This window comes from Lissotriton helveticus, chromosome 10, assembly GCF_964261635.1.
Source record: "Lissotriton helveticus chromosome 10, aLisHel1.1, whole genome shotgun sequence".
NCBI lineage: Eukaryota > Metazoa > Chordata > Amphibia > Caudata > Salamandridae > Lissotriton > Lissotriton helveticus.
Window position 1 is genome coordinate 245,548,177 of NC_136071.1, and position 18,274 is coordinate 245,566,450.

General features: G+C 47.0%; 1 protein-coding gene across 1 annotated transcript in view; it reads right to left on the minus strand.

The window, feature by feature from the left end:
- Positions 1-14,091: 14,091 nt before the first annotated feature.
- Positions 14,092-18,274, minus strand: part of TMC5 (transmembrane channel like 5) — a 571,516-nt gene continuing 567,333 nt past the window's right edge. Inside the window, exon 22 of the mRNA XM_078665241.1 lies at positions 14,092-14,712. Coding sequence (XP_078521367.1) covers positions 14,210-14,712 — 503 coding nt within the window. The 3' untranslated portion in view covers positions 14,092-14,209. The remainder of the gene's footprint in view (positions 14,713-18,274) is intronic.

Below are 18,274 nucleotides of genomic sequence, written 5' to 3' on the forward strand. Positions count from 1 at the left end.
GGCCAAATGTGGCCCCATACTTCACATAGAACTCTGTAGGTAACTCTGTAGGTAGACCATCAGGACCCAGAGTTTTACCCCTGGCTAACTGTGCTATGGCACCCCTGACTTCCTGGAGCATAACTGGTCCTCCCACTCCTCCACTGCTTCCTCTTTTGACCACCTTCAGGGCCAGGGGAGCCAGGAAGGTGGCAATTTCATCTTGTGATGCTCCTCGTGGGGCTGTATATAATTGTTTATAATATATCTGGCATGCGCTATTTATCGTGTTCGGGTCATGCTCGATTCTATCCTCTGCAGTCCTGATCCGAGTGATCGGAGAACCCGTGATTCAGACCTGACGAGCCAACCCAGTAATGCCCTGCCTTCCCCTCCTCACTCTGTACTCTATCCATGCACGTTCTATAGTCATGGGAACGAAGCCTTTCCAGTGCCTCATCATATTGCTTTCACTTTGCAAGTAATTGCTCGCGTGTTCGGCTCCCTGGCCCGTGCATATTATCTAGGGTCCGCAGTTCATTCTCAGGCCCTGTGAGCTCTCTATGCAGCTCTCTTTGTATACTAATAGTCTGCCCCATACAAAATCCCCTTACCACCACTTTAAACGCCTCCCATTCCACGATTGCCTTGGAGGCGGTATCCGCATTTTCATTAAAGTATGTGTCCACGGTAGCACGCAAAGACTCCGCAAACGGCTTATCTTCAATTGTCACAGGGTTTAACCACCATGTGGGTATCGGGGACCTACACCTCAGAGGGCAATATGTCAGCACCAGGGGACTGTGGTCAGAGTATGTGTGGCCTAAATATTCGGTAGATTGGGTAACGGAGCCAAAGGACTGGGAGCACCAGAATGCATCTATTCTCATGTGGCGGTGATGGAGGTGCGAGTAGAATGAGTATTCCCTAACACCACTATGTTCTACGTGCCATATATCATGTAGGTTCCAGTGTGCAATCCATTCCCATGGCCGTCCTATGTGTTTGGGCTCCCGGCAGCGGTGGATGTGAACGATCCAATAAGACATCTGCCACACAGTTAAAATCGTCCCCCAGCACCATCTGCCCAGATGCCATGCTCAGTATGTGCGTAGAGCGTGAGGTTAAGTATGTCAGTTGGTCTTGATTGGGAGCGTAGCAACGAGTGTTATCTCCTGACCTGATAGTCGCCCTGCCACCAGTACATATCGTCCCTCTTTGTCTATAGCAGTGCGAGTTGTCTCAAAGGGGACACCCAGTCGAATCCAAACCAACACCCCTCAGGCAAACGCTGAAAAACCAGTTGGTCCCCTCCATCACCTCCCCAGCCTCTCCATCTACCCCTTGGTCAAGTGGGTTTCCTGCAGTAACGCAATTTGCACACCCCGTCACTTCAGATAATTAGAAATCTTATAATGTTTAGCCATGGTACCCATGCCCCTGATAGTCCAGATGAGCAATTTCACTCCTTGTTTTGCCATCACCCACCCGTTAGGGTAAGCAAAACACCCACCCAACCCCCCATTCCATGGAGACAGCAAACAACTTCAGCGTGGCACCCCCACATGAAGCAGAATCATGACTGACCAATTGTAATGAACCCAAACTTGAAACAACTCCCCGGCCCCAGAGCATACTGCCCAAATTTCCCTGTATCAAAACTACAAAGCAATGAAGGCCCAGACCATATACAGGGGGGCTGTGGTTATGCTACCTTATCAATTCTATCACAACCTGTAACAGATCAAGTCCTGCGTGAACCACTACATGGACTTCAGCATCGGCCTAGTGACATACAGTTCAAAGCGATCGCTCCCAATTATATAATGTTATCCGCTGTGTGTGGGGTCACCACTGGGAGCTCCAGGCTACCTTTGCCAGACAAATCTGATTCCGTGTCACTAGACCACTTTGTAGATCTGGAACCCTGTTCCGACAGGGGGGGCCCTCCCCGGGCTGTCTCCGCGACATCATGCAGTGCCAACGCTTTTTCCAGTTTGGTCTGAGATGAGTTTGGTTTCTTCACTCCTATCCTTTCTGACCATATCTGGGAGCGCTTTTCAGCTCTCCGGTCCCTTGCCGGCCACTGGGGTTTTGGTGCCATACCCGGCTTTTCAGTACAATAGGATTCGATCCAGTTCCAAACCATTTGAGGGGAGTCACAGAAGAGAGTCTTGCCATCAACTGTGATGCGGAGTTTGGCTGGGAACATGAGCGACTACTGGACCCCCTTTTCTCGGAATGCCTTTTTGACTTTAAAGTATGTGGCCGGTATAGTCCGAGAACATGGAAACCTTAGCGTTATCAACTTTGAATGGGCCTTCCGCACTGGCTTTCTGTAAGAAAATGTCCCTATCTTTGTAGTGTAGCAGCTTAGCCACTACTGGTCTTGGGGGATGACCCAGTGCCGCTTGGCAGGTCGGCACATGGTGTGCCCTTTCTAACGTGAAGAACTGTGTCAATGCTCCAGGGTCCACCACATCTTTGAGCCACGGCTCCAGGTAAGCCACCATGTTCCCTTTTTCAATTCCTTCCGGCATCCCCAGAATTCTTATATTGTTGTGGCAACTACGACCTTCTCCATTCTCTGCCCATCGCTCCAGTATCCGGACCTTGTCCATAAGCTCCGTCACTCGCTGGGAGAGGACCTTATGTTCTGGCGTTAGTTCTTCGAGTCCCATTTCCACTCCTTTCACTCGCTCACACAATTTCTGATGCTCTGCACGGAAGAGGCCCAGGCCCACTGACACCGTACTAATATCTTGGTGGAGCATGGCCTTTTTGTCCAAAATGGCTTGTAGTATTTTGTCCAACTGCTGCTGGATGGGATCTGATTGCCGGTGGAGTGCAGGGCTACCCCTCTGTTGCTCAAGGGGCTCCTCTTCATGCTCAAGGACAGTGCTGGTTTGCTTCCCCAGTGGTCTCCCCATCATTACAGGCTTCAGATGATATGGTGCCCAGCCGCAACGCATAAAAAGAGGCCTCAAGATGCAGTCCGTTGGGTCACAGATCGCTTAGCGGGCCTTCAGCACGCAGTATTCACCTCACTGGTCGAGACCAGTGTCCCAAGGCTGCGAGGGCCTCTTCCTCTCTGCCCTTTGCTATCCTGGTGCATCTCTCTTGGGGTCCCCCTCAATCTTGTACTCATGTAGTTCCGGCACCACAGAAGGATTCCCCCGGGCTGATCCCCTATCTGGTTATTGTTGTGCCTACCGCCGGTTCCACCGTGGTCCAATTTAGGCCAACTGTGCCAATGATCTGATTGCTTATCGTGGACCTTAAACTCTCTGCTGCACCCTGATGGTGTAGCCCAGTCTCTCTAAGCTCCCCTGGCCTCCCCAGGCCAGTACTCTGTACAACTTTCTCTGTGCAGCAGGGGCCCCACAGTGTGACTTGCTTTCCATCTACCACTTCAGAAACAATCATCTCTCCGCTGCTCGTGATTTGCCGTATTCATCACCTCGGCGTATCTGCGTCACAGCCATTATGCTGGGGGCTCCAAAATAGGCCTCCGAGGACAGCCAGAGTACTTTCCACAATGATGCGTAGAAGAATCTGTCTCAGCGGGTTTGTCACTTCAAGGCTGGGTCCCACTCCACTCCCTTTGCTGAGTGGCTCCGGTAACTCTCTAATATGGCAGCCCCAGGTGATGCGCTTGGTGTCCTACCTCCCGGCCAGGAGTGTTGTGCCGGTCCGGGGTATCTCAACCAGTCACCCACCTCCAGGCAACATAAGCCGTTGTCCACCTATGCAGGGTCATCTTCATTGGCTTGGGCCCCACAGCTCTTCGCAGTGATCGCCTGCCAGCTCCGGCGTCCCTGCTCCAGTCCGACACTCGAGGCCAGGGCTCGGAGCAAGACCACTGACTCATTGTCAGTGAAATGGCTCTCCCTCCCTCGCAGCTCCACCATTAAGTGAGGCCTTCCCCCGAGCCCCGGCACTCTCTGGTGTTGGTGTTCGAGGCCCTCCTCCACCCACAGGTTTCACCTTGGCCTCATCCCTGGTGGTCCAGTGGACCTCTGTCTCCATTCTCTTGCTCTGCTTTTTCTCTTCTTTTTTACTCGTTTTTTCCCTGACTTCTATTTCCCCCTTCACTCTCATTCTGGGTCTTAACCTCAATTTTCCGTTGTTTTCCCTCATTTCAAGCTCTCCCCTTCACTCTCTGTGTCTTTCCTCCATTTTTCACTCGTTTTTTACCCTCATCTCAATCTCCCCCTTTCACTCTCCTGTGTCCTCTGTGTCTTTCCTCCACTCTTTCTTCCACTTTAGCTTCCTTATTTGCACTTTTCTCTCCCTTTTTGCCTTTTTTCCTTTTGCCTTTTTAGCCCATTTTTCCCCGCTGCTGCTGCCCCCCACGGCCCCTCCTCCCAGCACGACCAGTGCGTCCAGCCCAATCCAGCTCCCCTACCAGCTCCCGCCTCCGAGCTGCCCTTTCCTCCCGACTCCTACTTAATGGCTGCCACTGCGGGGACAGGCAAGCAAGACCACTGACTCATTGTCAGTGAAATTGCTCTCACTCCCTTGCAGCTCCACCATTAAGTGATGCCTTCCCCCGAGCCCCTGCACTCTCGAGGGTTGGTGTTCGAGGCCCTCCTCCCCACGCAGGTTTCACCTGCACCTCATCCCTGGTGGTCCAGTGGACCTCTGTCTCCATTCTCTTGCTCCGCTTTTTCTCTCCTTTTTTACTCGTTTTTTCCCCTCACTTCTATCTCCCCCCCGTCACTCTCCTTCTGGGTCTTAACCTCCATTTTATGTCGTTTTCCCCTCCTTTCAAGCTCCCACTTCACTCTCCTGTGTCTTTCCTCCATTTTTCACTCTTTTTTTACCCTCAACTCAATCTCCCTCTTTCACTCTCCTGTGTCCTGTGTCTTTCCTCCACTCTTTCTTGCACTTTTGCTGCCTTATTTGCACTTTTCTCTCTTTTTGCCTTTTTAGCCCGTTTTTCCCGCTGCCGCTTCTGCCCCCGCGGCCCCTTCCCCCCAGTACGACCAATGCGGCCAGCCCAATTCAGCTCCCCTCCCCATTCCCGCCTTCCAGCTGTCCAGCCCTCCCCGACCCCTACTTAATGGTGGGCACTGCTCAGCTGAGCAGCGGCGCCGGGGTGCCAAAGGCAAGCCCGCCTGCGCCCGTCCGTGACCAGACTGCGACCAGCGCCCGGAACCCTGGATCTCTGCACCACCAACGTTATGACCCAGTGGCACTCCACGCTCTCAACCCAGGCCGCAACAACCGCAAGCTAGCATCACCAGCCGACACCCACGGACTCTTCAGCTGTCACCGCTGCAGGCACACCTGCAGTACCTGCAGCACTGCCAAGGCCACTGACCCTGCACAATCCGCCCGCAAGAACACAACCGAACCGAAGACCCTGCAAAGTATCCTTCTCAACGTCCGATCCCGCCACAAACACGGCAACGAAATCTGGGACCACCTCGATAGCACTACCCCGGGCGTAGCATTCTTTATCGAAACCTGGACCAACACCACCTCAGGACCGGACATCGCCATCGCAATTCCCCAAGGATACAAGATCTCCAGGATGGACCGCCCCACCCGCCTTGGAGGAGGAATCGCCATCGTCCACAAATCCACCCTCCACCTGAGCACACTCCCCGACGAGCCCACAGACCTGATGGAACACCTTCACTTCAAGATACTGGCCAGCCCTACCTCCACCCTCCGTGGAACCCTCATCTACCGACCCCCTGGACCCCGGAGACTTTTTGCCAACTCCATCACAGACATCATCTCCCCGCATGGCATCGCGTCCACAAACTACACCCTACTGGGAGACCTCAACTTCCCCCTCGACAACCAACTGGACCCCAGCACCACATCCCTCCTGGAGAACCTCCACAACATTGGACTCCGCCAGATCGTGACCGAACCCACGCACTCAGCAGGACACACCCTCAACCCCCTCTTCAAAACAGGAAACTCCATCACCTTCAGCCACACCACCGAACTCCCATGGACTGACCATCAATGCGTCCACTTCACCTTCAGAACACCCACAATCCACAGACACCAGCACCTGCTCCCACGAAGAAACTGAACCAGAATCACCGACGACCAGCTAACCTCATCACTCAGCAACTCCACCCCAACCATCGCAGAAAATGACGCCGCCAACACCGCAGCCCGAATCCTGCACAGATGGATCGCCGACAGTGACAGCCAACACCACAGCCCCCCTCAAGAAAAACAACACCACCCTGGCCAAGAAAGCTAGATGGTTCACCACCGAACTTCGAGAGTCCAGACGCACTTGCTGCCGCCTCAAAAAGGCCTGGAGGAACACCAAATCCACAGAAGCCCACAAAAACTTCAGAGCCGCCTCCAACGCCCACCACCAACTCATCAGAAAAACGAGGAAAAAAGCGATTGAAGACTGAATCTCCACTCATGCACACAACAGCAAAGAACTCTTCAACATCAAGGAGTTCGCCCAATCCACCAGCGAGTTCACCGACATCCCTCCTTCACAAGACCTCTGTGACAAACTCAGCACCTTTTTCCACCACAAAATCAAGAGCATCTACGACAACTTCGACGAAGACAACCAGCACACTGAACCCTCACCAACCACTCCGACACCCTCAAGCAAGCGATCAACAACTGGACAGCCCTCACCACCGAAGATACTCTGAAGACGATGAAGTCAATCCACTCCGGGGCCCCCACGGACCCCTGCCCCCACCACATTTTCAACAGAGCCGCCGACACCATGGCACCCATGCTCTGCCACACCATCATCCACTCCCTGGGAACCGCCTCGTTCCCTGAAGACTGGAAACATGCTGAGATCAACCCCCTCCTGAAGAAACCCTTGGCGGGCCCCACCGACCTCAAAAACTACAGACCCATCTCTCTGCTCCCGCTCCCAGCGAAAGTCTTTGATAAAGCCATCAACAGCCAACTTGCCACATTCATCGAAGAGCATGACATCCTCGACTCCTCCCAATTCGGCTTCATAAAAAACCACCATACGGAAACCGCCCTCCTTGCCGTAACCGACAACATCCGTACCTTACTGGACAAAGGAGAAACAGCAGCCCTCATCCTCCCTGACCTCTCAGCGGTGTTCGACACAGTCTCTCACCGCACCCTAATACGCAGACTCCACGATGCAGGGATCCAAGACAAGGCCCTCGACTGGATCCGCTCATTCCTCTCTGGCAGAATGCAGCGAGTCAGACTCCCCCCTTTCCTCTCAGACCCTACACCTACCACATGCGGAGTCCCGCAGGGGTCCTCCCTCAGCCCTACGCTCTTCAATGTCAACATGGCTCCACTCGCCCCCATTGTCAGAACCTACGGACTCAACATTGTGTCATACGAAGACAAACACCCAACTCATCCTCTCCCTATCCAACGAACCCAACACCGCCAGACACAACTTTCAAGAAGGCTTGAAAGCTGTCGCGAAATGGATGAAAAACAGCTGCCTACAACTAAACACAAACAAAACGGAAGTACTTATCATGGGCCCAAACGCAGACGCCTGGAACGACACCAGGTGACCCCCTGCCCTCGGAAGCTCGCCCACCCCCACGGACCACGCACGCAACCTGGGAATCATCCTGGACTCAGAGCTCAAAATGGACCGCCAGATCAAATTCGTCTCGTCCTCCTGCTTCCACACCGTCCGCCTCGTACGTAAGACCTTCAAATGGATCCCCCTGGAACACAGAAAGACCGTCACTCACGCCCTGGTCACCAGCAGGCTCGACTACGGTAACGCACTCTAATAAACAAAAACCTCACCCGCCAGCTGCAGAACATCCAAAACGCCGCCGCAAGACTGGTCCTCAACCTGCCAAGCCACTGCAACATCTCCTAGCACCAGCGCACACTCCACTGGCTCCCCATTGAAGTTAGAGTCGCCTTCAAGATGGTAACCCACGCTCACAAGGCCCTCCACGACACCGGATCAGCATACCTGAACAGCCGACTCAAATTCCACGCACCTCAAAGGTCCCTACGGTCATCCCAGCTCTCCTATGCCGTGGTTCCCCGCACCAGAAAGACCAGATGGGGAGGCCGCTCCTTCTCCTTCCGCACGGCCAGTGCCTGGAACAACCTTCCACTCCACCTCAGACAGATAACATCGCTCTCCATCTTTGCAAGAAACCTCAAAACCTGGCTCAACAGACCCCCTTCTTAATGGACTGGAACCTGCGAACCCCCCACCACACCCCCAGCGCCTTGAGACCCTTAAGGGTGAGTAGTCGCGCTTAACAAACATCTGATTTTGTTTTAAGGGCTTTAGGCTCCCCCCCACCGCCCCAGTCCGACACTCGTAGCTGGGGCGTCAGGCTCCACAGCTTCACTCGATAACCCCTTTCCAGCAGGCTGTGTCGTGCCTCCATGTTACCTTTTGGAGTCAATGCCTCGGCTCTTCACAGCGGGACCATGACACCTAGCTTGGAAAGTGGGTTTGCGCCGCTCATTTAGGTCGGATAAGTTCAGAGCCAATGTGGAGCACTGTGCTTACCTGTCCGCCATCTTCGGTAGCTCACCACGCCCCCCAACTTTTTTGTTTCTTCCTCCTATTTTTCATGACATGTTTTTGTTAGCTTTAGGACTCTGAGCACTTTACCACTTCTAATCAGTGCTAAAGTGTAAATTGTAACTATGCTTGTTTATCCATGATTGGCATATTTGATTATTGGTAAGTCCCTAGTAATGAATGAATGAGAAATTTGTATAGCGCAAACTAAGCCCAAGGGCGTCAAGGCGCTGTATAAGAAACCGCCCACAGCCAACTTCGGAGATCATACTCAAGCTTTACTCTTGGGAAACAGCCAGGTCTTCAGGGACTTGCGAAAAACAGAATGTTCTTGTTGCCCCGAAAGGGAAACAAGGAGAGAGTTCCACTGAGTGTGCCATGGCCTCTAAAATTAAATGCTACTGGTGGGCCTTCACCACTGATTGTGCCACCCACATAAGTAGCCATTTCAAAGGTATCTCAGACCTGCCACTGCAGTGTCTGCGTGCTGTTTTAAACTGCCATGCCAACCTGGAAAGTGCATCCACTTGCCAAGTCCAAACCTTCCATTTTCGTACATATAAGGCACCCCTCATGTAGGCTCAAGTTACCCCCATGGGCAGGGTGCAGTGTAGGTAAAAGGCAGGACATGTGCTGGTGTGTTTTGCTTGTCCTAAAAGTGAAATACTGCCAGTTTTGTTTTTCACTATTAAAAGGCTATCTGTCCCATAGGCTAACATAGGAGTTACTTTGTAACATCTTACAAGCATAACTTTCCATTCGGACAAGATAGAGATTTGGAGTTTAGGCTCTCTGAAGTCAGAATTTAATAACACATCATTTTAGGGAGATGGTTTTTAAATTGTGTGTTTAAAAATGTAACTTTTAGAAAGTAGGCATTTTCTTATTTAACCATTCGGTGTGCCTCTGCAGGTTTGTGTTTTGACTGTTTTTGGAATGACAGGGGCTGGAGATGTGCATTTACTGTAAACTGCCACAAGGGGGGTTGGGGTGTGTTCTGCCTTTCCTGGGTGACTCGGAGCTGAGATGAATAGACCTTGGCTGCATTTAGAGTGGTGGGATGAGTTTTACTTACACCTGAATAGGCAGTGTCTCCTCTGCACAATGCTGTCTCCACCTCCTGTAGTGATGCTGCACTAAAGAGGACAGAACTGGTTTGGACTCGGTTCAGATACCCTTGCTACAAACTGAACAAAGACAAAATGGGGTAAAAGTAGTGGACCTTAAACCCCAGAGAATTAGATCACTTCTGGATTTAAGCAGGACCTTTTGTCAAGGAGAAGAGCTGGAGAGCTATAAGGAGGAGTTCTTCCCCTTTGCTGTGTGCTTAGCTGGGTTAGCCTACAGTTGCTGCTTCTACTAAGGAAGAGGACAATGACTAGACCTTTGCTGTGAAACTGCTTGAAGAAGAATCTCCAAGGGCTTTGTGTGTGCCGACCCCCTGTTCTAAAGTCTCAGACACCCAAGTTCACCACCAGTACCCCTGAACTCCACTGCTGGATGTTTTGACCTGCCAGGAGGTACCTATTCAAGTTTTGGGCCTCTGGGGGTTGTTTCTGCTGTTGGGAGCTGGAAGAAACTTAAAGAAAAAAAGAAAAACAACTCTGACACCGTCAGCACAGCCACCAGTGATTCCGTGACCTGCACCACCGAGGCCAGGGACGCCACTTGTAAAGTGCGTGACACAGAGCCCCACATGCACCGCAGCTCCGACGCCTGCAGTTATCAGCCTTCCCAATGCCAGCCCCCGCACCAACGCAGTCATTGTCAGTGCTAGCATCCCGTTATCATGGAGCTGATAACCAATGAGGGTGACTTCATGAACTCTTCGACTTTGCATCGCCTCATCGGAACTGACACCTCATCGGTGACCCAAAGCCTCGCCTCCCCTGTGGCAACCAGGGAACCAACCTCGACCTCAATGCCTCACCCCCACGACGCCATGCATCGTCCATGGACTTCGTTTTCCAACGTACTGTTGTTTGGAGGTCTGTGTCACTCAGTGCCAGACACCACCTACCTCACGGCCGGTGCCGTACTTTGGATTTATGCCTGTCACAACGTTGTACTAGCTCCAGGTGGAGTTATTTGTTTCTACAAGTGCTATTTCTTCAAGTAACTGTTTTTAAGTGCTATTTTGATATAAGTAAGGTGAATTTTGGTCGTTTTCGTCTTGTTTGGTTTAGATACCTTTTTTTTCCTAAACTGGTGTGGTGTTTATTTGTGGGGTTTTCACTGTGTTACTGTGTGTTTTGAGTACAAATATTTCCACATTGCCTTTGGGATAAGCCTGTCTGCTCGTGCCAAGCATACCAAGAGGGTGAGCAGGGGTTATCTAAAGTGTGTAGACCCTTACCCTGACTAAAAGCTAGGGTCCCTACTTGGACAAAGGTACATACCTCTGCCAATTAGAGACCCCCATTTCTAACACTGCGGAACCTCTTCTGTAGAAAAATCCTCCTAAGTGCAGCAATTTCTGTCTGACACTCCACTGAAGCTTGGGCAGAAATGATCCAGGGAACACATGAGAAATTGCTAGAGCAAACTTTCTTCTGGGCAAGAGGAATAGGATTTAAACCTCACGCCACTTACCACATGAAATACTTCTAGTCTATCTGGACATGCATCTAAAGGTGCATTGAAATATCGACTGCATTTGTAATTATCTTCAAATTTAAAGAAAAAAAGTAAGCTACTTTAGACTCATAGTTCTAATGTTGGGCATGGTGAAGTGACACATAAAGTCCATCATTTTGATAGGGAAATAGCTACTATGTTGAAATCTAACATACAGTGTCTTGGGCAGTGTGTACTTCAGGTTCATTTGTTTTTTTTCCATAGTGTTCTCCTCTATTTACTTTCATTTATTCAAGTTTTTAAATAGTGGGGGTTCTTATCAAGTGTGACATGCAACAAGTTAGTCAAGGATTACAAATCTTGACAGTGACCGCTAGATTCGTTTTAAAAAAAAATGTATTAAACTATTCTCATATAACTTTGTAATACACTATATAAAGACAATTAAAATAAAAGGTCACAGTCTGAATTCAAATGCTAGCAATCCAGATGTTCACTATTAGGTCAATTTATTAGACTGATGTTACCATATTTGGAAATGAGGCCTGTTTGAGAAGGAACATGCCACAATTGTGAATGGGCATAGCTAGGAGGTTGAATGTTCAGGTTATTTACCAGCAATCTTCATTACTACAAGTTCAGGTCTTCCCTAATACAGTCCTGTATTCCCACTCTTCCACCCAGGAGGTGAGATTGATATAATATGGAAGTTTGTTTTTGAATGGAAGCTTGTGAAATGGACAAAGTGATGTTGGTTATCCTTCCGTTGCTACTGACTGCTGGGTAATAGCAGCCATATTGGGAAGTTTTTTAGATTAACTAGGGAACAGGTTTTGTAGGACGGAAATGGAATCTTGCAGATAAGGACTGGATTGGGGAAGATTGACAAGGAGGTAATGATAAAGAACTTCTCTTGAAATATTGCTACATTTTACAATTTGTATAGATGTATCAAATGGCATGGCAACATACTGGAATATAAATAAACAAAATGTTGTTAACCATAACATTCAAGATAAGTTTTCCATACGATATTATAAATGTGCCTCTCACTTCCTTTATATAATTCTTTCAAAAGATGCTACCTGAGACCTTCTGGAACCACTGGTTTCCATTCAAGTGGAATAGCTCTATTGGTAACAGAAACACCAATAAAGACACATTCACCTTTTTTATTTAGTGAATTTGCAGAGTGGAAAATGATTTGTTCAAAAGTAAATTTTATAAAAGGATCAATGACCAGATATATCATTGCAACAGTATCAAACAATGAGCCTTGAACTTTGTCACACTTATTGAGTATACTGTGCAATGCTTCACCTCATATTTGTATTTCCAGTATTATTTTAATCTATCAAGTTGAACCTGTTAATTCTCCTGGATGTTCAATATTCGATCCTCTAGGAGATAATTATTTTGGTAGCCAAGGCTCATCAAAAGGGATTTTTACATATGATGTTGTTACAAAATAATAAAATGGTCAGCTTTGAAGAACTGAAGACAGCTCTTTTTCAAATGGGAAAATAACAACCCAGTACACCTCAAATGAAATATTGTTTGACACACTCATTGGCCGTGGTAATATAATTCCTTACACAACTTGTACATTTCCAGCACACATTTTAATCTAGAAATGCTACTTTGGTAGACACTGGTCAACAAAAAAAAGATTTGTTTTGCATAGGAAGGTTGTTGTAAAATAATGACATGGTCAAGTTTTAATAATTCTGGACTTTCAATGAAAAGTAATCACCCTATTTTCATTACCGGTGTAGGATGCATTCTGGGTAATGCATGCTAAGGAGAATAATACTCCAATGATACAAATCCATAAAGTGCCAACGCCACACAATCGAGACTGTTTATATAACACTGAAATTGATTTGTTAATCAATACAGACAATATTGAGTTGAAATAGTCACCACTACTATTCAAATTGTGTATATAAAATTAACTTAAATAAAGAACCGAGTTTATGCTTAAACACTTCAAGATAAAATATCACGTTTTAGAACACCTTTGTTCATGTTATTGTCTACATTTGATATCACATATGTATCTTGCCATACGAACTCAACTTTAAATATTGCGGAATATATGCATCAGTTTGGGAGACTGATTTGATAACTAATTGTAAAAGATGTCTAGTTTGGTTATTCTGTTTTTATCCATATCAATACTAGTGGAAAGCTTTGGGTTTAAACGGTATGTACTCTTGATATTGATTGGTTTCATCAAGCTACCTGCTGTGGTAATTTGTCGATAAAGATGAGTCATTCTTATGCCATTTATTTAGTACTGCAAGCCTCTGTCAGCCTTCAGAACACCAAGCAACAGATAGATCGTGGAGAAGTTGAGGTAGAATGAAATGGATGAAGATGGTGAGGGCGAGAGAAATAGATAAGAGATCAGTAAAGGGTGGGTGTACAGTATGTTGAAAATAACATTGTTTGGCAATATTCTGAAGCAAGTTCCCCGTTTTCGGTTGTTTTTTAATCAGAAAATGATTCGTTGACAAGGCTTGTCATGGATTTGATGGCAAGCCATGTCAAGCCAAATATTGCAACCTAGTAAATGGGAACATTGATTATATTGCTTCTGCCAAGTTTAACTAAAATAAAACAAAAATATTATAGCGAGCAGATTTGCTACTTGGCCTGATCCTTAATAAGCCTAATAAAAAGCCTAACATACAATAGGTACTGTGCAATTAGATATTGCTGCGCATGTGGCAGAAATATTTAGGTCTCCACCCATGCAGTATGGAGAAAGAGGGCATCTTAAGTTGGTATTCAAACTTAGTGAAGCCTTGCTTGTTTACCCTCTATATGAAGAGCTGCCTCTGCATGATGCAAAATGTGTACAAACTAATGTTTACATAAGCACAGTATGCCATATTAGTGAAAGTATCTTCAGACACTTCAAACCATAATATAACACTTGAGCTTACAAAACTTTAATCATGCATTATACTTCATCATCAGCAGTTGACGTAACTCATTTAAGAAAAAGTAAAATGAAATTTTCACAGTAGTACATTTATTTGCAGGAAACATTGCATATAATGCCAGGGCAAAAATGTCAAGGACCTCCTTAGCCATAAGTGGTTCATAATCCAGCCGCCAACAAGCCACACTGATTTAGAAACCTTGTAAATTAGCCTGCTCTTTGGCTCTCATTGCCAGTGCAAAAGCATCGGAACCCCCAGTTAATTGATGTCCATCTGAATGAGGAGTTTGCCAGTCACTCGCCTCGGGTACCATATTTTCATGGACACCTTCTTTAGTGTATTGTTCATGCCCCTCTGAATCATCCTGTTGCCCAACTTCCTTGGCAAGCTGAAGAACCTCGGAGCCAAATGTCTTCATACGTGACAGCTGGTGGTCTTCTGATTCCATCTGCTGCCTTGCCCCCAATGCCAATGCCAGACCCTCAGAACCCCCTCCTCTCATCATTGGTGGAGGATAAGCTTCTGGCTCGGCCTGCTGCTTGGCCCTCATTGCTATTGCCAAGGCATCTGAGGCCCCTCTTTCCTGACTTGGCGGCCGATATCCCTCTGAAACAGCCTGCTGTCTTGCTCTCATTGCAACTGCCAGAGACTCAGAAACACCTTCTCTCATAGGAGGATGATACATTTCTGAACCTGCAAGAAAAGGAAGATTGCATTGTCACATTATTTGCCTTCATATGAGATACTGCACATATTTGGACATCAAATCGCAAGCTGGCAAGAAGCTTTTTTATAAGGAATTTCATATTGTAAGTGCTACTAAGTAAGACCTGCATGTGAAATCTTGCCCTTGTTAAAAACTACACAGTGGACTGGAAATATTGAACAGGTTATCTCTCTTCAGTATATGTAGGGACAAGGATATCCATTTGCCGAAAGGAGGTCCAAAAAGCAAAAGAAGCATCATGGAAGCTGAACTGCGGGTTGCTCTGTAAATAGCACTGGACATGCTGGTTTATATCAGATTGTGGATGCAGGCCACCTGGGTCCATACTATCGTCAGTATTATTTGATAAATGAGTCCTAAAGTATTTGGAGATCTTGAGCTTAATTTGAAGATGTTTCTGAACACTGCTTTGGGGGAGTTCTAGTGTTCACGGTGAAATGCGAGAGTGCTGTTGCTATTGAATGAGGGCATTTGTGGTCTACTTTTCTTTCTGTTAGCTGCAAATCACCAGCAGAATCACAGCTCTCTGGGTACTTGTTAGCCCCAGGCAAAATGCATCTGGAGAAGGTATTACTCCCCACTAACCAGGTGCACAGTTGCCAGAGAGAGCCCATGCTGTCTTCCACTGGGAAATTAACAGACTGCCTGTTGTATGTTTTCCTTACATCGGTAGCATACAAATAAGGAAGCCATTTCTGTCTGTCTCCACAATCAGTAACACCCAGTATCTGGAGCATTGGTTTGCAATGAATGACCATCGTTCTAGAAATGTGTGTAGCTGTACTCCCATGTTTTGCTTTATCTCTGCCCTAGTTTATACGGCTGGCTAAAGGACTTTGAACCTTTGCAGTCCGTTGACGCTTTGTACTCCAGTTTACCTACATATCTTTCTGCCTTCTTATTTCTACACCTAAATGAGGAAACGTAAGGTCGCAGCAGCCATAGTAGCCCCTCCTGGGAGTAATAGAACTACCTTAGACAGCTTCTCACAACGTGCAGTAGCAGTGATCTCTAAGGAAATTGAGTTAGTGGATCGCTGCCTCTCACTTTCATCACCACCAGGAGGTCCTTTGCTACCAGTTTTGGGTGTTCAAAACAACGTTGGGATTAATAAGAAATCTACTACTTCGAGGAGCCCCTAAGTACTGAGACCACTGTGGTTCCTCCCCCTGTGGATAAAATAAGCATAGAAGTGGACAATGGAGCTACTGGGGGTCAAGCAGGAAACAGGAAAGGAGCAGTGCTGTACTTTAAGTGGAAAGAACCCCGTACAGCTCCTATATCCCCTATACACTCAGTGAGTGGCAAAGATATGACAGACTCAGCTGGCTTCCACAGGTCCCTGGAGACTTTTGTCAATGATCTTAAAGCGTCTTTATTGGAGCACATTTCTAGCTGTTTTGGCTCCCTTTCCTCCTGATTGAAAGCTAATGAGGCCAAGTTAAAGGATCTGACCTCCTTCTGCCTTTTTCTTTTCCCAGAGTTTTATATAGCGCTAACTTGACCCGAAGGTATCAGAGCAATTAACATGAGTACCAAATGCGTTACGCAAGGACACATTCATTTTTTTTGTTAGGCACGGGGAGGTTAAGTGATTTGCCCAGAATCACAGGATGTTGAGTGTCATTGCAGAGACTCGAACCCGGTTCCCCAGATTTGGGATCGACCGCCTTAGCTCTTAGGCCACATCCTCTCATTAATGCCACCAAATAACATCTCAATCTATTATTAGAGTGGGGGCAGGATCGGGGGAAGGACCGGGACGCACAACCCGCTTGTGGTCTCCCTAGGTGAGTACCAACTCCTCTAAAAGCATGCATACTCACTTACTTACTTGCATGCCCATGCACCTTGAGTGCGAGACAGCTAGATAAAAGGCCTGCTCCTAAACAGGACTAAGTTGCCACTAGGAAAAGGAATATCCAGTGAAGTTCCAACCATTCCAGAATCTAAGCATGGCTAACCCCAACTCCCCCCGGATGTACTCCTTATTTTTTAATGTTAAAACATGTCCCTACTCTTTGGCAACATGTACAAGAGGACTTCCCAGGCCTAAAGAATACAATTATTAATTGTTTCAAGGTTATGGGGGCTGTATGGTGGACCTCCCTTCCGAAATATTGATGTTCCAGAGAACCCCCTGGCTGGGCCCTTGTAGAAAGGAGTCAACAGGAGACTGTGTGATTGTTCATTTTAGAACCCTGATGGCAGCAACGATCCTTTTGGATGCGCAGGGTACCTAATCTCAATCCTTAAGTAACATTCAGGTGCTTCGTCTAAGTTATTTTTACAGACCATCAATACTATCCAAATCCATTTTTGCCAAAGTTAAATACTGTCTAACTTCAATTAGTCGCAGGTACAACATCCCAACTGGGAATTTTTTCGATCCTTTGTCCACAATGGAGGAAATTGACTGACACTAATAGAAATCATCTTTATCCATCTGCAACATATCTGTCATACCTGCAATACCTCTACGCCTGAATTTACTGCACCCAAACAAGGGATGACTGCAAATAGGAGAAATACATTGACTGCAGTCCTAGAGAACTGGTACAGGTCCAGGCCGAAGTAACTCCTATGGTATGTCTAGTATGTATTGTATGGTCTCCTGGAATATTGCGGGAGCCTGTCCAAAAATAATTAACCCTGATTTTATACATTTTATAAACACCCATGGCATTATATGATGTCAATAGACCTGGATGCAATCAGATTTTAACCTAAATGGGTATTGGGGCCTTTTTCAGCATACTTTGCCTTCACAGTCAGGCAAAGCAAGAGGGGGTTGGCCACCTTTCTTTCCATTAAATTCACAGATACAAATATCACAACATGTTGGTCTTCCCCCTATTTTCTTGTTTCTCTTTTACTATTGTAGGGTGATTTTGCTATACTATTAATTAATTCATACTAATATTTGTAATCAGTCATCCAGGAACATCATTGATCATCTATGTGAATTTTTTTAAGGTTTCCTTCCAGAATGCCAAACGCACTGTACATATTATTTGGGTTGGTGATTTTAACATCACCTTATTCAGCTTTCCAGATGCCAGGGTCTGTGGCCTTAGTGGCGTCATTTTGGTAACCCCACCCATTTTTCTTATTCTGTTTATGGTGAGGCACTAAATGCTCTGGCTCTTGAATATAACTTGGTCTTCCCTAGCAACGTTTGTGGGATAAAAAACGCCTGGGTCCCAACCCATCTAGGGAACCATTAGGGCAGTACTATAGATTATATTGTTTTGTCATACGAACTATGCCCGTTTTAAATCAATTTTGTGATAACCAGTAGCTGTATAAGTGATTGTAACCCCCTTTTTATTGAATTGAATTCTCTAATTAAAACCCCTGAGGTAAGCCGGCCTAATAATTTGGAGCGGACTAGGAATAAAGGTCTCAGAATAAAATGAGATAAGATCTATCTAGTCGCATTTAATCATTTCATTGTTGATGAAGCAAGGGCTTCTATTATGGCTTGTCTTTCAGAATAGATGGGACTGGCCAGTTCCAGCTTGAATT